The sequence below is a fragment of the Curcuma longa genome, chromosome 1 (assembly GCF_044706935.1).
Source record: "Curcuma longa cultivar G26 ecotype Majalengka, Jawa Barat chromosome 1, ITB_CL_G26_1.1, whole genome shotgun sequence".
In the NCBI taxonomy this organism is placed as follows: Eukaryota; Viridiplantae; Streptophyta; class Magnoliopsida; order Zingiberales; family Zingiberaceae; genus Curcuma; species Curcuma longa.
In genome coordinates, this window is record NC_133861.1 from 9,437,833 (window position 1) to 9,458,796 (window position 20,964).

The 20,964-nt window shown below is 34.8% G+C and overlaps 1 protein-coding gene across 1 annotated transcript; it reads left to right on the top strand.

Moving 5' to 3' along the window:
• Positions 1 to 392: 392 nt before the first annotated feature.
• LOC141823793 (branched-chain-amino-acid aminotransferase-like protein 1) lies at positions 393 to 20,111 on the top strand. The gene is made up of 18 exons (XM_074711026.1): positions 393 to 580; positions 706 to 804; positions 1,109 to 1,180; positions 1,454 to 1,546; positions 2,356 to 2,493; positions 6,460 to 6,518; positions 6,707 to 6,809; positions 9,473 to 9,661; positions 9,750 to 9,850; positions 9,946 to 10,000; positions 10,140 to 10,226; positions 10,332 to 10,383; positions 10,590 to 10,675; positions 12,180 to 12,233; positions 12,308 to 12,391; positions 12,472 to 12,543; positions 15,120 to 15,200; positions 20,013 to 20,111. The coding sequence occupies exons 1-18, from the start codon at positions 497 to 499 to the stop codon at positions 20,109 to 20,111; spliced, it is 1,608 nt and encodes a 535-aa protein (XP_074567127.1). The 5' UTR covers positions 393 to 496.
• Positions 20,112 to 20,964: the final 853 nt, after the last annotated feature.

Here is a 20,964-nt window from a genome sequence, read left to right on the forward strand (position 1 = left end):
ATCGTCTTATTTTTTATTTTTTATTAAAATAATACTCCATTAATTTCTTTTTCAAAAAATATTTTTTATTTTTGATACTGTGGTATAACTACGGGATTATATTTATAATATATAAATTTGATTAATATAATAATAATACTATATTGTAGGGTTTTAGGGTTGAGGGTTATTTAATATAATAATAAGACGTGCCTTGGAAAAGGAAAAAACTTCATACGCACGTGAAAACAGCCCCTTTCGTGATCACCAAACTATTATTGGCCTCATACGGAGAGCCCACAATCGAATTCTATTAATAGTTATTGAAAAAGTGAGGAAAATGATTAATTTTAGCAACATTGCGGCAATGGAGTCGCAGTAAGCTGCGAGAGAGGCAATAGAAGAGTGCCTGCGCTCATCGTAAGATGACAACAGAGAGGGCCAAAGTGTTGGAGAGGGAAGAGGCGGATCGAGAGTCGACGGGGAAACCTCTGAAGTTCTGAGTCAATTCACGACCATGGCGACCGAGGAGGTGCAGGTGATCCACTCGTGGTCGGCGCCCAGGTCCCTCAGCACCAGTCTCATGTACTCTTTCGCTCAGGTTTGTTTTCTCCTCTCTCTGCATCCGCCGTGTGTTTGATCTTGTGTGATTCAGTGTTCTTTTTGACGGTGAGATCCTGATGGCCATTTGATCGTCATTCATCCTTTTTGTTGGTTTGGGTTCAGAGGGACGATATGGATGTGGTCGACGAACCTCTATATGCAAACTTTTTGAGGATCACTGGCGTGGAGAGGCCCTACCGGGATGAACTCCTTGCCAAGATGGTAATGATTCGTTACGAGTTTTTGAGTCTGTTTTTCTTGGCGTAGTCAAATTGAGTGATTAATCGATAGAGTGATGGAACATTGGCTTCTTTTATATCACCGGAGTAAGTTTCAAAATGCAAGTTTTTTCTTTTCTTTTTCCTAAAGAGAGCGGACTATGTCATAGCTTCCCCATCTTGCCAAGCAACATTTCACTTTCTGAATTTCGATATGACTTTCATGCTGTTTTTAGGGTAGACTTACGAATATCTGTGTGTGTGTGTTTATCTTGTTAACCACTTGGGTTTGTGATTGCAAAATGTAGGATTCTGATGGAAATAAGGTGGTAAAAGAGGTGATATTTGGTCCTGGTGAGAAGAAATATCGATACTGCAAGGTACTAACTTCATATCATTGTTACTCAAACCTTGCATTGAACGGTTTTATGCTGGATTTGTTGGCTTCTAGTATGCTTCTGGACTTCACCGAAGTGCAATTAATTTTTCCTGATTTCAGCCTGTTGTCAACTATCACGATTCTTAATTTGTTGGCTTCTAGTATGCTTCTGGATTTCACTGAAGTGCAATTAGTTTTGCCTGATTTTAGCCTATTGTCAACTATCATGATTCTTATTTCTGAATCTAATTCGATCTTTTTATCTTTTTTATAGCATATAGCAAAACAACATCTTCCAAATTTGACAAATGATTTGATGAAGAAAGGAAAACATTTTATATTGATTCGCAATCCCCTTAATATCTTGGTAAGCACACATTGTGAACCACAACTTTTTGCCTCTTGTTATTTCCTAACTAGCTAGGCTTGCTCTTTGCCTCTGGTTAATTATTGAATTTTCTAGACTTATCCAAATAATTCGCATTTATTGGACAATTGTTACATGTTAGAGTGGTTTTAATGTTTTATGATTGTGTAATTTCTTATATGATGTTGTATTTCAGATTTCTTAAGTCTGTTCAAAGAATAGGCCCAATCTTCTTCTTCTTCTTCTTTTTGCAATAATGGAATACTGGTCAAATAAAGTACAACTCAGAATTTAGGGCCCTCAAATGCATGCCATAGTCTTTAGATATTTGCTGCATAACCAAGTGAAGAATAGGCTGATGTGAATATGCAAATCCATGGACAAATTCCTCAGGAGTAGAAACCAATATTCTTCTGCAACTTAGAGGCCCATGGTTTAAGCAATTGAGCCATGGTGAAAATTGATAATACACAGTCCATTGCTGCATAGCATTTTACTGATACTTCAAGAATGAAGAGGCATTCAAAGCTGCAGCATTTTCTTTGTCATGTAATTATTTCTCATTCTGGATGCTTATCTGAAAATTTGTATAATTTGTTTTCTGCGTTCAAGATTTTTTCACACAACACAAGCTACTTATTGCTGCAATAGCTAAGTGACTCAATTACCAGAAGTACCTGGTGTACATATATTTGCAGCTAAGTTGACTCAATTACCAGAAGTACCTGGTGTACATATATTCAGTAATCCAACATTACAAACTGCTTATGCGTTCCTTCCTAATGCTACATTATGATTTATGCCATCAGCAATCATTCAACAAAGTTATATCGCCTTCATTTCTTGAGCTCGGTCTGGGAGATCTTGTATCCATATACAGTGAGCTTTGCAAGCTTGGTAAACATCCACCTGTAATAGATGCTGATGACTTAAAAAAAGATCCGGAGGTTAGTTTACTTGTTGTTATTATCTTTGTTGTTTAAACATGAATTTTGTACTTTAGTTGTCTGGTTTTATAAGTGGTGCTAGTTGAAGCTAGGGTTATTTTATGCTTGTTAAAATTGTATGATACTGCCTGAGCTGGATTAGTATTGGCAATGGTTGATTTGATCTTTTTAGAGATTTGGATATCTGATGAAGATTGTTGGATAAGTTAAAAAAATAGAAGTCTCAGAAATTAGCCAGAAAATAGTAAGATTTATCTAGAAAATGAGAGAATCAATTTAAATATGCTCAATGTCAGATTAAACTGATTTTGAGAAACTCATCTGTTCTAGTCAGCTTCTTGTTTATTGAAGCTTAAATTCTAGCGAACTTGCATGAGAGGGAGAGGGAGTCTTTGGCACTCGCTTGATACACCTTAAATTGTTCTATTTATAGAAGAAATGAGAAGTAGTATTATACCACTACAACTTATGGTATCCAACACCCCTATCCCTTTAGTTAATCTAGCTAATCAATATAGATATGTTTCAATACATCAAACTACCATCTTGGTTGCCTATCGTGTAGGTATTGTAGGAAGTGATTATGTGTAGCTTTTTCCAAGAGACAATAATTCTTGCTGAAATTTGCTTATAAACATCGGATAATTGCTAACTGTTGTTGATGGGAAATTATGTAAGTATTAAGGATGTATTAACAATATTCTATAAAAGCAGTTTACGGTTGGCCCATTGCATAGTGTAAAAATAGTTCGCTAAAAGTTTTTACAATTGTTATATGTAACTACACATGGTAAAATACATTATATGTACTGATCTATATTAATTAACAATGATAGATGTATCATATAGTTGCCAAGTATTTAAATTAATACTTATGAGACTCCAATAATTTTCCTTATAAGAATCCTTATTAATTGAGAAGAGATCAGAGAAAGTAATAATCATATGGGTTAAAATTATTTTATTTGACTTAACCCAAACTTGGCTTGAATATATCATAGTTTCACTTCTTTGGGTGTTTGCTTAAGCTGGTTGAAAATTGGACCATATAAACCCCCAAGGTTGCTTTGAAAACAATGGCTGTTAATGAAAATTGGTCATTTATAGGCAATATATGATCTTGATACTTGGATTTATCATCTACTCCTTTGTTCCCATGCTCCACTTTGGACATTGAGGATCTACTCCTTTGTTCCCATGCTCCACTTTGGACATTGAGTTGACCACTGATGCTCCCATTGAACAATCATGTCAGACAGCTAGATCCATGCTCATGTAGGATACTTATATTCAAGTCCAATTAAATTTATATGTGGTGTATAATGGGAAAGTGAGCATAATCTGTAAGTTTTTTTACCACTAACATAATGCTACTTCCTATATTACTATGCCTTCAATGATATCCATTGAAATATCTGGCCACATTAGATGTTTAATTTGTAAAGGTTAAAGCAAAGCATGTCCTTGCATGTTTCTTTCTTTAACTTTTTGTCATTGGATGTGTCTGATTTTTCTAAGAGACACTTATCTTTTAGTTGCTAAGAAAACGTAAATTTCTTTCTGTAAACTTTTAGTTGCCAAGAAAATGTAAATTCTTTTCTGTAAAAGTAGAGTGCCTCACATGAAGCAGTAACCATTGAGTATATTTTGTAATCAGCAATATCCTCCATTCATATCTCAATTCAATTCCATCCCAGTTGTTGTGTCTATATATTGAAGTAATTTCTGAATGGTCCATGGAGTGGATGGGTCCTCTAGTCACTCCTTTCTAATGATATCCAAATCAATAGAAATATGCTTACAGATGGGTGTCAAACTTTCTTTCTCTGGAATATAAAAAATGATTTAGCCATTAGTCCACATCTCTGACTTCCTTTTTTGTAGATTATCTCAACCAGCAATTTGAACATCCACTTGTGTTGTTTGATAAAAGTGCCCCTCTAGTCACAACCAGCAATTTGAAGGTCCACTTTTGTTGCTCTATAGAAGTGTTCCTCTGTTCTACAATACAAGGTTTTAAAAAATATATAGAGGTGTCATGCAGTCGACCAACTGCATAATGTATATGCAATCTGTGGAGGTACATGAGTCTGTATTAAAAGTATTAAAAATGATTTATATTGATAAAAAAAATTAACAATCCAACATACATCATAGATGCAGATTGTTGTGCAGTGTGCAGCATGGTGGTGTGTGGCCACGAGGGTCTGATTGCGTGCTGGGTACTTGCACGCAGTCTTGCATGAGATGTAATTTGTGACCCATTTGTTTCCCCTTGTGCTTCATTTCATATATGGCAGAGTTTCAATTTAGATTGCTCTTGAATCCATACGGTATATTTATTGACACTACCAGTTCATACTTCCACATAGAAAATATATATCACTGATACAATGTAAAACACATGTAGTACAATAATCAATATTACACAATAATATAATTAAGTAATATTCATATAATTTATATCTAGTGTCTATGATTTACAAAAACAAGGGATTCAGTTAATGCTTACAAGTCACAAGCTACCAAATAGGTAGCTTTGGGTTTAAGGTCAATTTTGTTCATTCTAAATTGGTCCAAATGAAGCAGATATGGTCTTTGTTTTTCAACTTCACAAATAGATATGTCATATGCAGTCATATTATGCCGCTATGAGGATTTCCTTTGAAATTCGTTTTGGTGGCCACATATGAGCTTTTTAAAACCATGTTACCATACACATATGGGCAACAATAAAACCAGATAAAATTTATTTAAATATAGACGATGATATAGTAAGGGATAGAGCTCAATGACATAGGAGGATCCATATAGCTGACCCCACCTAGTGGGACAAAGCTTGGTGGTGGTTGTTGTTGTTACCATACACATCAAGCTTTTATGACCATTTCTAATATGGACTTCAGGAGTTGGTGCCTAATTAAGTAAGCCCTTCAGTTTTGCACAAAGTGAAAAACTAGCATTTCTAATATAACTAGCATTTCTTTATCATACAAGAAAGCTTTTGATGTAATGGAGAAAGGACTTCATCAAGGATTGAAATTTCGAACCATTTCGGTCGATACTGACGAAATTTTTATTCCGCCAGCGGACTGGCATCACCACTCGCGTTTCGACTGGGATACTGTCTGGAGGCGTCGCGCGGGTCCGGCTACGCCTCCGGAGGCATCGCGCGGGCCATGCATGCCCTGGTCACGGTCACGGTCATGCAGAATTCAGATTTTTTTAACTTAGATTAATAATTTTAATCAACTCCTAACTATAGTTGAGATAATTTAAATAGGCTTAATTAAAGCCTCATAAAAATATTCTATTATTTTTTTAAAAAATATTTTATATTATATTTTTACTTTTAAATATTTGGATTAATTTTTATTTTTAGTTAATATATTTTATATTTTAAAAATATTGAAATTATATTGGCACGACATGATACGGTACCGAAATTGTATCGTTCTGGTCCGGGACTGAAACCTTGACACGGCTCGATATCGTAAACCTTGGACTTCATTATATAATGCAACCTAGCCACCTTACTAACCGAAACACCACCAGTTCCAACTCTTGAACCATCAAATTCTTGTGTAAAACATACATTTAGAAATAAAAATCCAGCTAAAATAAGAGATGTATAGGAGGGTAACTACTTCCCAATGTATGATCTCCTACCAGTAAGAGAGGTTTGAATCTAGTCAATCTGAATAATAATGAAATTACGTGGCTACAGTACTCTCCTTACCTTAGTTATTTTGCTTGGATGTAGTAGGCTAACTGATATATATTGTAATATTTTGTTTAGGGAGATTAATACACTTTACTACGATTTAATCTAGGTTCACATTGTTTGGTTAGAAAATATGACTTAAGGACTCTATATTTTTGTTTTATTATCTATCTGACATTTAGTTTAACTTTTTTTTTTTTAGTTTTGAGAATAATAATAAATTAATCTCTTCCAACCTTCAGGTTGTCCTCCGTGGGCTTTGTCAAGATCTGGACATCCCATTTCAGACATCAATGCTAAAGTATGGCTATAGATGATAGAAAAATCAACTTTTAAATTTGATTCTTTACATAACTGATGAAGACTGTTTTTGATGATTGAGCCTTACAAATTATATCTTCTACTCAAAACTATGCAATTTTCTAAGTTACCTTGATGATTCTTTACAACGGATTCAACTTTTTTACTTTATCTGGGATTATTGTACAGGTGGGAAGCTGGACCAAAATCCATTGATGGAATCTGGGCTCCTTGGTGGTATGAGAGTGTGCACAAATCCACAGGTTTTCAGAAACCAAATTTGCATACGATTGTAAGTTCCATGTTGAATGTCTATTATGAAACCATGCTAAGAATAAAGATAGTTTTTATTTTATCTTATTTTATGTGTAATAACTTTGTCAACAAATTTTATGTCGATATTATTCTGGAATTCTTTTTGGTGATAAATAGTTTCCAAGCAAAGACATAGAATATAAAACCATATTTCATATGAACAATTCCATAAATTTTATGCTAATCATAAGCAAACAATTAGTAAAGTAATTCGCTGATTTGTTCAAGTTAATTGAAATATTTCATAGGCCTTGAAAGTGTTGAAATAATTTAAATAAATTCCTACATGATTTGTCATTTCCCCTAATGGCAATAAGAAAGTCGTCAGCTAACATAAGATGAGAAAATTTCTTGACTTTGACTGTAAAAGTAGTTTTATTTTATCCACGAAAGAAGAATCAAAGAAAGCTATTTGAGTAAGAATAAAAAGATATGGTGATAGAGGGTCACCTTGTCTTATACGCCTTGATCTGGAAAACTAGTGAGAAATATTTTCATTGATTTTGCAAGCCAATATGGGGAGGAAATACAAGCACGAACCCAACCAATGAACTTCTTTAGGAAATGCATTAACTGCAAGGATGAGACCTTGTCAAGAGATTTTACAAAGGCTTAATATCAATTTTAGTTGAGATCAAAGGTTGATTTCCCTTGGAATGTTTCATATTATCTCATCTCAGTATACTCACAATCATGGTATAGTCATGAATGCATTTTCCTGGTTCCAGCAATAAAAGCTGACTGCTCTTTGGGAATTAAAAAATCAAGAACAGATTTGACAAGAAGCCAATGTCTTGTAAGGGAGTTAATATCAAGGTTTAAATTCTTTATTTGTTTCAGAGTTTTGGTTCCTTGCCGGAACAAAATCATTTCGATACAATATGATTCCATTTAGGTAGGTGTCAATTGCTCTGTGGAGGAGACTGGGAAGAAGAGTAGGAAGAGGATTACTCGAAGGATTTGGGTCGCAAAAGGAGCTTGTGATTCAAAAGTGGGTCATAGAAGACGCTCGGGATTGGGGTCCCAAAGTAGCTCCCTGCTTGGCTGCAGTTTTGCAACAAAGCTGGAAGATGCTCACAAAAAGGAGCTCACAGCTTTGGCAAAGCTCGTGGCATAGGTGGAAGACACTTGCCGTGAAGCAGAGTGCTTGCGGGCGGCTGACAACGAAGATTGAATACTTGGGCAAAGCTCACAACGAAGGCAAACAGCTTCGGTGATGCTCACAACCAAGCCGAAAGGCTTGGGTGGAGCTAGTATTAAGATGAAAGACCCATGACAAAGGCAGAACTGCAGAAGAACTTGTATAAAAAATGAAATTCACTAACAAGATCAGAATGCTATTCACTATTAACTGAAGGAATTTGTAACTGAAAATTTGTAAGGATATTGTTGAGTACCAGAATTCTAAAGAGAGGCATATCAAACTATAAAATGAATAATAATCTGTTGTTGATCTTGTAAAATCTCACTTTTCTCAGTTGATGATATACTTTATTGCAGCAATCTTCCTGTGCTGGGTAAGTTGATGAAAATAGGAAGTGCCCTTGTCACCGTCTGCTATCCATCCATTTGGATCTAGACTTCACCCAGCATTTAAGATTAATTTGTTGGTTAAGCACAATAATTTTTGTTGAAGGATTTTGAAGTTAGTTAGGTCTTAAAGGACAGGCCAGATCTAGAATCTTGATCTTCAAGTAACTTAATAGCACTCGAATTTTCCTTGATTTTTAGTCCAAGGTTTCCAGTATTTTCTCTGATCCAAGTTGTTAAATTAGAATTTAAAGAAATTAACTTGTTACTGAGAGTAAGCATAGGGTTTCTGTTGTTAGGAGTCTCAAACTATGTGTTTACCATTAATTCTGACTTTTCAATAATGTTTAAAGGTAAAGAACCTTTTTCTTTTTGTTTATTCTTGGAATAACACTAATTAATGGATGAGTAGGGACAGAAGTCACCTTTGACAAATGTGTCAAACAACATAGATCATGGCATTGTTGCAAGGACTCTATCTAATCTAGTGGAGATCTTGAGGATTGCACAAGTTAAAGGGAGTACCAAGTAAGTTAAATCAGCTAGATTTAGTTTATCTATCGAACTCTTAAAGAGGTCAATCAGAGAGGGGGATGGGGAAGGAAGTTTGCTCTAGTACCAAGTTAAAGGGGAATAATCGTCTCATCTTTTATTAAATAAGCCCTTCTATATATATAGGAGGCAAGGTGTAATGGACCATTAGGCTGAATTATTTTAATTAGTTTAACAGCTAGAAAGAATAGTATGTATTTTTTTCTCATTATGACTTACTTTTTTTAGTGCTTGTCTGTTTAAGCATCATGTGCATTTGCCTCAGTTCTTGTTCATTATCTGCTGCACACTTTTGTTGCTAATTAGAGTTATTAATGGCTATTCTATTCTGCATCTTTTTGCAAGAAATTGCCACTCATAGTCCTTTTTTGACTTCTTCTGTCCTGCACATTAGCCTGTGCTGATGTTTATCATATAATATTTTGTTAACAATATCCTGGCTCATACTAACACTACTAAATTGATTGCACCATTTCCTGTTTTCCAGAAGACATTTTGTATTGTCTCTGACATCCAAGAGACACATTTTGTGTGTTCCTGATATAAAAATATTTGCAGCCCTTTCCACTTGAATTATATGACTTGCTGGAACAAAGCCTGCCTTTCTACAACATGCTCAGACGCCATTGTAGGAGATTGGTATCATCTCTTCATCCTTCACTACCATTTCCACCTCTTCCTGTCCCAGCCAATGAGAAAATACTCGTTTGGGTTGGCGATGAACTCTTACCTCGTGAAAATGCCAAGGTACTGAAATGTTTATTTTTGTCATTTTCCTGTTACATTTTGACTATTTGTTTCTTTGTTTTGGTGAACTAACCATGTTTTTTTAAAGGTATCCGTGTTTGATTCAGTTGTACAAGGTGGTGATGCAGTGTGGGAAGGTCTCCGTGTATACAATGGAAAAGTCTTTAAGCTTGATGAACATTTAGATAGGTAGTTTTTTTTATCCATTCTAGTCTTCAATGTAATGCAGCCATATTTGTTACTCAATATAATTTAATTTTCCTCATTTGCTTCAATTCTTCCAGATTGTTCGATTCAGCAAAAGCTTTAGCCTTTATTGATGTTCCAACACGAGAAGAGGTTAGAATTACGATTGCTATGCTGTTCAAACCTTGACAAAGCAATCTTTCAAAATAGTAAAACTAATTGTCTAATTCTAGGCTTGTCTTAAATGAAATAATTATTACTTAATAAATTTCTTTATTATTTGCTCTTTCAGATAAAAGGTGCTGTTTTCAAGACCCTGGTTACAAATGGGATGTTTGATAATGCTCATATTAGACTCACATTAACACGTGGCAAGAAGGTAATCAGTATAGTAGGTTGTTGATCAAATATCCACTTAGGATCAGATGTGTGGAGCTGAAATTATAGCTTGTATTTATCTACAAAAGTCATTTGTTTCTCTCAGGTTACTTCTGGTATGAGTCCAGCTTTCAATCTTTATGGTTGCACTTTGATTGGTAATAGCTCATATCACACAGCAACATTCTTGTGTTGTTTATAGTCATGCTTATTCTTTGTTTTTGTATTTTTTTTTCAACTTCATTTTTGGCTCTAATACAATCATTAACCAGTTAATGTATTCCTAAGACAATAGGGTCATTACGCCCATGCAGTGAACATTCTTGATCCTAGTTTGTCAGAATTTTCTTCTGGTCAATGGCAGTGCTTGCTGAATGGAAACCACCAGTTTATGACAATACAGGAGGCATAAGATTGGTTACAGCAACTACTCGTCGTAACTCACCAAATGTAAGAGCATTCTACTAAAATTTTGTTCTTTGTTGAATTATTGAGTTTCCTATACCCTGAATGATTTGAAGTATCTAACCTTTTGATTCAACTAATAAGAACAAATCTTAGTCACTTTGTCTAGTGATAAAGTGCAAGCTTCTAACTTCAAAGCTTTCAAGTCAACTAATATGAAGGAACTAAGCTAAGTTGGTGTAATACTACAATGGGGCATACTTTCTGGCTCAACAGATGCAAAAGTGATTGTCACAAGGTTCTGTGCCATATTAATTGCTTGCAGACTCACTTGTGTGCGATGTCTCCAAAAAATATTTGAGCAACAAGGGCCTCTCCCTCTCCAGCACCTCAATATTGATGTTGGTTGCACCAAATCAATGGGACAATCCTGCAATTATTGCACCATCACAGAATCCGACTACTCAATCCTCCCATGCCTACACCATGCCAAAGAACCCCACATCCCATCACTCTACCTTGGTACTCAAATCTACACTAAAGCTATTTTCCAAGGGAAGTTCTTTGGTGGAACTTACTTAGCAGAAGAATCTACCTTAAAGTTCATATTTAAGGTTTACACCTTAACATTCAAGAAACAAATCACCAAGCTTTTATCTCCAGGAACATATCATAAGAGATAATCTTTGTTAAATTGAACAATGTATCGCCAATTGAATAAAAACTGGGTTAGCCAATGAACATAAAGCCCATAAACCAATTAAGGAACCAAAGATTAAGATTCTGTTTGTCTCATTGGTTATAATTTTGTTTGCCTTGCCTGATATCTGGCAAGATGAACCATTCCTCCTTCCCACTGGTATGGAAACATTCTTGAAACCTCGATACTAGGTTAATGCAAACTCCAATGCTAGCTGATGAAGTTTGTACTCCAGTTAGTGATGAAGGTTGGTGAATTGCCATGGTCAACAACAATGAAATTTCTTTAACAATCTGACAGAACACTAGATCTTGTATATGTTTTGTTTCTCTCAGTCCTCTTCCTCTTATCATCTTCTTTCACTTCTTTCTCCTAATCTTCATCTTCTTCTATCCTTGGCACTTATCCTGTGATCAGCGCGAATTTGCACCATCTTATATCGTCAAATGGTTTGCTAGTTGGCACCGGAATCTTAGCATTCCACCACACCATTGATATTGGCACCAGAATTGGTATTTTTACTTTGTATCATTCTATATCTTTGTTCATTGAAATCTTGTGGTCTTTATAAGGAAATAAAAGTAAATGCCTTAATTTCCTACTCAAAGCTGGAGTTATTAGGGTCACCAATTTTACTAAAAAAAAAGTATGCTTTATCGTTGTTTGCTTCATGTCATTTGGCAAATAAACTTTAATGAAACATACAACTTAAAATTTAGCACTTATTTCATTGACATATATCACCAAAATTCATTTTGCATGTATATAGTTTTTATTATGCAAGTTCAAATATGTTCTTTCTTCTTATGTTCTGTATGCTTAGAGTCACTTTTTGCATCTTTCTTTCAGAGCATAGACTCCAAGATTCATCACAATAATCTGATCAACAACATATTGGCCAAGGTCTTCCTTTTCCTTCAAAATTGAATCATACTTCTGTCTCCTGCTCTTGGTCTAACTGACTATTTTTTTCCCAGATAGAAGGGAACCTTGCCAATGCAGAGGACGCTATCATGCTAGACAAAGATGGTTTTGTCTCTGAAACTAATGCTACAAACATCGTGAGACATTGCTGTAGTTATACTGAGGTGTCTTATTAGAAAATAGCCAGTTAAATCAAAATGCCTTCATTCTTTTTCAGTTTATGGTAAAGAAGGGGGATGTTTTGACTCCTCATGCTGACTATTGCCTTCCAGGCATAACTCGAGCAACTGTAAGTTCTATATTTCTATTTTTTAAATATTTTTCTGCTATTCTTATATTCCAAATTAGTAAAGCCTTGACATTCATAGTGTTAAAATTTATCACACAAAAAGGCGCATCCTACTTTGATATTTACCAAAGGGAGCATCTGTTTCCCAAGATACCCCTCTGTATTATGCGTCCTCTGCTCGCCTAAACCGAATCATGATAAGAAGTTACAAGTATTTGATGGCCCTAAAAAAATTTGAATTCGTGCTAAATTGGCACCATTGCACCCTGATTAGCCCCCTAAGTTTGTTTTTACTTTTTTTCCTTAGGTTTTGAGCCCTTTCGTGTTTATCAAACACTTTGATTGCCTTAAAGGGCTCAGATTTGTGCCAAATTGTCACATCCCCTAGCGATAACTATCTATGCCTTTTTTTCTCTAGATATTAAGTGTTTTAGGACCATCAAATATTTTTTGCCAAGTGTTTGACAGCTCTAAAAGGCTCGAATTCATGCCAAATGATCACTGTTACACCTCTATTGGTCCTTTGGGTCTGTCTATGTTTTTCCCCTTATTTGGAGCTCTCTAGGCCCATCAAAAACTTTTGGATAAATGTGTTTGAAAAAGTATTTGATGACCTGGTTCATGCCAAATGAGTGCCATTGCATCTTAGTGACTCAAAATCATATATGAGGGAAGGTCATTCTCTGGATCAGGTAAATTCATGGATTGGACGGGTCAGAAATTTTCAAAACATTGTGTTAATTGGTAACATGACTTGAAATGTCAAAAATGACCATTTGTAATTTCAAATAATTTAATTTAAGATAATAATATAATTCCTTTCTTATTGTTAAGCTACTCTAATACTAAACACGTCCATTTTTAGAAAATCCTCCATTTCTGCAAGTTGATTATTCTAATTTTATATCAATGTTTATATTTCATATATACTAATATTTCTTCTTACATGTTTATGTTAGATTACCTACCAGTAATTTTTATATCACCCTTGTTTTGTTTAATTTTTTCTTATTTTTATTACTATATGTAAAACTATAATGAAATAAAACATATGTATTTCTCTGTGATATAATTTTTTAATCTTCTTCATTATCTAAATTTATGTTCAAAAATTCAATCAATAAATTTGCAGTTTAGTGGATCTAGGTGGTGTTCCACATGCCGTTTGTCTGACAAGAAGCTCAGCCAGTTTGATTTCCAATTTAGATTTTATATGCTTCAGAAGGATGAAGGCAATCTCCTTCTGCTGCTTGAGCAGAAAGGGGGAAGGGAACAGGCTCACCTGTGGGGGAGAAAGGAAGGGCCTCCTGACGAAGATCTCCATCCTCAACCTCATATCTTCTTTTTTATGAGCCAATAGACAAAATTGTCTCTGGCCAACTCTAACCGAGGAGGATGTGCAAAAGGAGATCGTGAGGCAAGTGAAATCTTGACACACTTCTGGATATTAATCCTCTGCTATTTGTGGAGATGTGGAGATTTAGAGGCCTGACGGAGAAAAAGGGGTTAACAGGTTAGGAGAAGAAGAGTTAATAGGCTAAGGGCCTTTTTTGTTTTAAAGCTTAGGTATAACAATAAAATTGCTACATTCAAATTTTAAATTTTGGAACTATACAAGCTTTGTGAAAGGGAATTATGTTAGCAAAACTTGTTTAAAATTATCTTGGCGCCCTTTGAAGTATGCCAAAAATGTGTGAACTGTTGGAACTGCACAGTTCGGATTTTGTATCATTTCAACTGATCATCAAAACTATGGCTTTAATCCTTGCTTTTATCCAATGATTGAAATTTCGAGCTGTTTCATTCGATACTGGTGAAATTTCTCATTCCGCCAGTGGATCATCACTAACACCAGCGATTTCGACCGGGACCCTATTCGGAGGCATCGCCCAAGTCTGGCAACGCCTCCGGAGGTGTCGCGCTACCCGATCGTGGGTCGGGCGAAACAGTGGATGGGTTTTTAAACTTAGATTTTAATAATATCTTAGGTTAATAATTTTAATTAACTCCTAGCTATAGTTGGGATAATTTAAATAGACTTAATTAAAATATCATAAAATTATCCTATTATTTTTTAAAAAATATTTTATTTTTATTTTTAAATATTTAGATTTAATTTTTTTATTTTTAGTTAATATATTTTAGATTTTAAAAATATCGAAACTATACTAGTATGGCACGACACGATATGGTATCATTCCGGTCCGGGATTGAAGCCTCAGTACGGCTCGATATTTTAAACCTTGCTTTTATCTCCACTTATCACAAACTATTTTCAGCCATCTAAACTCACTAAAATACATGATCCTAAGATGAAATAAATGAAATATAATAACAACCAACATAAAGCTAAGAAAAAAAGGATAAATCAACTTCAATACTTAAAGATTAAGATTATCTCAAAGATGCACTTGTATCATATTTCATCGTCTAAAAACTTACACATGCAATCTTGAGAAAGTGAATATTCAAGTGTTCCTTTTATTTTAATTCTACAAATGCATGACAAGTTTGGTTCTGAGAAAACTTTCAGCTAATGTAGATTGTTGATTCATCATTCTGCCGTGAAATGACAGGTTATGGATCTTGTTGTTAAAGAAAACCTAATTCTACATGAAAGACGGATAAGTCTATCTGAGTTCCATGCTGCTGATGAGGTATGCGCTTTAACATTCAGAAATTTAGTCAAATTTAGTGAAGTGTTTAGTTGATTCTCTTAGCATTAAGGTGACTGAAGAATAGCTTATCTGCTGTTTTAGTTAGCTAAGCTTCTTGCCGTTAGATGGGTATATGAATTCCAGAAACCTTCATTTAGTTGACAAGCTTTGTGCTGTGAGTGAATGTCCAGAAACCTACCATTTAGCTAATTAAACTTCATCCAGTAGATAAAGAAACAGAAAATTGCCATTTAGTTAATTAAGCGTCAAACCATGGGTGAAATATGTGAATTTATTTGCACATAAAGTTTAATTAAAATTTTCAACTTCTTGGTTTACCTTTTTTTGATAGTGGTTTCCCTCAAACACCTGTTAATAATCAAGTTGATTGTTAATATTGTATGTGCTGTGTTGGCATAATATGGATAATCATCTGTACTATGATTACTATATTTCTTTTGCAGCTTGACTCTATCTCTAGATAATCATCTGTACTATGATTACTATATTTCTTTTGCAGCTTGACTCTATCTCTAGTCATTTTAGCTGTTCAAGATCATCGATAAATAAATTTTGGAAATACCATATATAACTTTTACATTAGGATTATTCCAGAACAACCCAGAAGGTGTGACACAAATAGTGAGTTAGCTTCCATTATTTGTTGGGTAAGGAACTGCTGCTGTATATCTTGTGGAAGCTTGTTGTGGTTCTCTAACATAATTACGACATAACTCTATTTGTTTGATGGAAACTATTTCCTTTCAAAAAGCAGTTCCTTGGCGTAATGATAAAATTGATGTCGTGTAACCTGAAAATAAGTCTCGGGTTCAATAGAGTCGCGAAAATAATCTCTTGCAATGCTGGGTAAAGTTGTATACAATAGATCCAATGTGATCCAAGACTCTTCTAGAAAGGAACAGTTATCAAAAGGAGATCCCGCATTTGCGGGAGCTTCGTGTACCAAGCTGACCGAAACCGCTGCCTCGCGAAGGCCTCATGCGAGACCTTGCGGCCGCACGAAGGCCATTGAGTTTTTTCTTATTTTTTAATTTTTTAATGGTTAATTCTTTCCCCTCTTAATTTTTTCTCCTTTCTACCCATATTTTAATTTCTTTTTATTCCTTTCATCCTTCAATGCATGAGAAAAAAATTCTTTTTTTTATTCCTTTCCTTTTTATTATTCCTTTCCTAAATTAACTTTTACTCAATCCTAATTTTTAAAATATTAGTTTAACCTAATAGTAAGTATTTATAATAATCAAATATTATAATAATATTTGATTATTATAAATATATTTTATATTTAAAAAGTACCGAAACTGTATCGGTATGATACGATATAATATTGAAATCATATTGTTTCAGTCACATATCGAAACTCCGATACGGTTCGAAATTTTAAACTAGGATACATATCAGAAGCCCTTTAATGACATCTGAGTTGTAGAGTTATAGTATCTCAGACTATACAATTATGCATCCATTTCCATGCTAAAGAGAGAGCATGATTCCTTTTTGTTATCTTCCATGATCCATCATGTGTCTATCACCCTTTGTAGTGGAAATTGTAGCTATGGCCGCGTTTAATCTACTTACCATCCATTCTTCCATCATTCAACAACTATTTAAAAGAGTTCAAATTTCACGGTTCGCTAGACATTGAAATATTTTATTACTCAGCCAAACTGTTATTATAGAAAAATGTGATCAACATAAGATGGATTGAAGAGTACAGTTACCACTTATCACTTCCTTCTTATGCCACTTGTAAGTACACTCCAAATCAAATTTAGAACTTGCAAGCCAAACACAGATCTTGAGAAGAAGATAGAGAGACCAAGAAACAGACATTAGTTGAACCATCTTCTTTTTTCCCCCTCCTTTCTCCCTTCATTTTCTGATAACTTGAAGATGGTACAATACTACTACTTCAAAGAATCATAACAAAGTGAACAATACGAAAGATTCAAAACTCTCAAGCTTTAGTATGTAATGACAAGTTCCTCTTTGATTTTGCTTATTTACTCAAAGTGGTCAACAAACCAAAGTCACCACCTTTTGTTTTTTGGTTGTTTTTTAGATTTGAGGAAAATGTTTTTATAAGTACAGGTAAAGGATCTACAGAAGTCAATTCAAGTTGGAGGTCTCAATGTTTAGAGTTGAGGTCGGGGTTCTTTAAGAGGCATAGAAATTGCAATGTAGAGGTGATGATAAGTATAATTTATTGAAGGCATTGGTCTACCCATGCAACCCGTGCACCCATCTCAATAAATTTTCTTGTGATGGAGGTCCATTATAGTGCACATTCATTGAGGCAAAAGAAGTTGACATTGAGTTGAAACATGTGCACGACATCTAAGGAAAAAGATGATGGTATCGTGAGCCCAAGTCACAACGCCAACAAGGAGCTAAGGGTGGCAAATCAGATCAACAAGTCAATTGACTTGACCCACGACATATTTAACTTTGACCTGAACATAATCTGATTAACAAACGAGTCAAAATATGTCCTAAACACGTTAAGGGTTTGAATGGGCTGACCCGACAAGACCCATTTAATTATATGGATTATGTCGACTCATATCATAGGTGGATCACAAGCCACAACGTAAAACAATATTTGTAAACCCAGATAAAAAATTAAAAGAACATACCAAACAATGAAGAAATGTTTAAAGGGGTCAACTGCCATAGTTAAATGGGGCAAAATAGGCGTACTTATATTTAAATGTGGTCAAAATGGGTCATGTTTAAATGAGTCAAAGAGGGCCAATTTATCGAACCCGAACATGGCCAATTTTATTTGTAAATCATGAATGGGTTGGCCCCATTTATGACTCAACCCGAACTCAAACCCATACCCATATAATTATAGGTCAGACTGTAGGAGTCAACTTTTGTTGTCACCCTAATAGGAGTCAACCAAATGCAGGATCTGTTATTGGCTCCCTTAAAAGTGTGCCACTCATTTGCCCCACTTCCTTATTCTCACTCTCTTAATACTACTAATGACATTGCCCCCCGCCGACATTGCATTTGGTAGTAAGGATGGCAGTAATGGAGTTAACCTTGCAGCCTCACTAGTGAGGTTGGCCTTTGTCTTAGGCTTTTATTAACTTCAAAGTGCTCCTACATTCATGCTTCATCACAAACACTGACAAAGTTAGAGGCAAACTGGAGAGTTTGTAAAGCTTGGGGCTTTGAGTGGGAATTCCAACTTTTGGCATTGAAGCATGATGAACTCTTTCCTGTTTGAATTAAGATATTGTCCGCTGTATATTTAGATATTGGTGATTATTTTGTCTATTTTGGTTAACATATTTTTCCTTCTGGTTTTGAGCATAGCATGGCTTAGGACATGCCAACCTAGGCAATATTTTACATTGTCCATTATATTCATATATAAATTTTAGTTTTTCATAAGTAAATTTTTTTTATGTATTTTTATTTTTATATTTATGTATGTTTTGTTATTTTCTTTAGGGAAATTGCAAAATCTACATAAATTTCTCAACTTTTGAATGAATTCTCATTTGAATGAATATTTAGCATAGTTTCAATTTCGTAATAGATGTAATAGAAGTTTAATGAAGGGGAGCCTTACTGCAATGGTAAAGTTGTTGTCGTGCGACCTAATAGGTCATGGGTTCGAGTCGCAGAATAACCTCTTATAATGCAAGGTAAGACTGTGTACAATAGACCCTATGTGGTCAGACCCTTCCTCAGGACCCCACATTAGTTGGAGCTTCATGTACCTAGCTGCCCTTTATATAATAGAAGTTTAATGACACTTTTACTCTTTTTTTAAAAAAGTATGTTTAAAATATTTTAATCAATATATGACTTAATGTATCATTTATCATAAAATGTCATACAATGTGTTAAATTAAGAATGCACTTATATATATATATTTTACAAAACTGAAAGTACATTTAAGATTTTGCCAAAATGGAAATCTGTTCTAGATTTAGCAATTAGCCAATTTCTTATATATTTTCTTTTTTTACTATAAATATTTATGATGTCATCACTGATATGCAGTGAGCAAAAATTAGCTGAACCAAGTTGTATGAAAAATAAAATAGTAAAATAGTTTTAAAAAATGATGAATTGTTATCTTATTTCAGGGAAATTACTTCTTTATTTACCAAATGCCAATCACAAAAAGACTGGAATCATTTTCTTAGAAACAATTTTTTGTCAGAAGCTTGAGCCTAACGCAAATGTAAGAAATTGTGATAGCTAATTAGTATGGGGATGACTTCCATTGTTAATTGTTCGCAATCCAGTACCCATAGTTTTGATAAGGTTCTCTCAAGGCTAGCTTTTGCTGACATTTGTTCCAACTCCAACATTTTCTTCATGGAGCTAACTGTCGTTCAACAAGGTCAACCTGGAGGCAATGGTTAGTTGTAGTATTTAATCTGTAAAGGGCTCCGATCAAGACAGAAAGCTATATCTAGTGCAGATATAGTTAGCACTTAGCATCTCCCTTTTAGTAAATTCCAGAAGGCTACTTTGACTCAAGGGGAGCTTAGAATTTCTAGATTATCCTTTGTTCAGTTTCATTTGTGACATTGTGGATGATGTCATTATGCTCATTATTCCATCCATTTACTCAGTAGTCAACCTGTCAGATTGCTTATTCTCTATAACAACCATTGTAACATGAGGAATGTAAACATAAAGTTCTACAGTTCACATAAACGCCGTGTGATTGTGCTTTTTAAATATTAATTGTAAGATATTTGGATTTAGTAGTTTTCATTTCAATTCCACTTATAATGTGACCATTTGATTATGTGCAGGTTTGGACAACTGGAACTATGGGTGAACTTACACCGGTTTGTTCTTTTATTTGCCACTGGTCGCTTGAGCTAAATCAGCATCCTTATTCACTAAGTTGATTCTGTGTTTACAACTGTGGTTGCAGTATTTCATAATATAATTTTTTCAAAGATTATAAGAAAGAAAAATGTTTTATCATTCATTGCAGTCCAAGTTTACTGGTCTGACAAGGAACCACCAGTGAACAAGGAGCATATCAGTTGGTGGGCATGATATTTACCTTTTTACCTCTTGATACTATTTAGTAGTGTACAACCTCGTATCAGTTGGTTAACAAGAAGATGAACTGAAGAGGAAGAGGAATAGAAAGAACAATAATTTTAAGTCACTGAGTAGTCAACCAAGGCCTCCTCTGTGCTTATCTTCTTGCCTATGTCATCAGCTTTGTCAACATGTCAACCTTTTCAATCTTGCCGACGACTTCCTCAACATTGTTGGAACTTGTTCATCTTGATTTGGTGTTGTTGTTTGAAAAGCATTCCTTATCTCAGTGTGTGAATAGAATGACATATGTTGCTCGGTTTTTGGTAGCAAAGCATGAGATTTAATCTACGGTTCATAATGCCCTAATGAGGGAGGGTAATAATCTGACTGCAAAGTCTCTATGTGAGGAAAAAGGATAAGGTGTTGACCTATATTGCCTCTTCTGCTTCACTTTAAGATATCCTCAGTGTGGAATGCAGTGCCTGCCACAAGACTGATGTAGAAAGTTACAACAACGCCATCTTATATAACCTAAGATCCTCTAGAACAAAATGCGCAAGCATTCCTCTAGATTAACAGAGGCTGCGATTAGAGTAACCCACCCTATATAACCTAAGATTCAGATCTATTAGACTTAACCGACTAATTAACCCATTAACCTCAATCCAATATCCCACATTCCTCGTCCAGTGAATAAGAAAGGCTTTC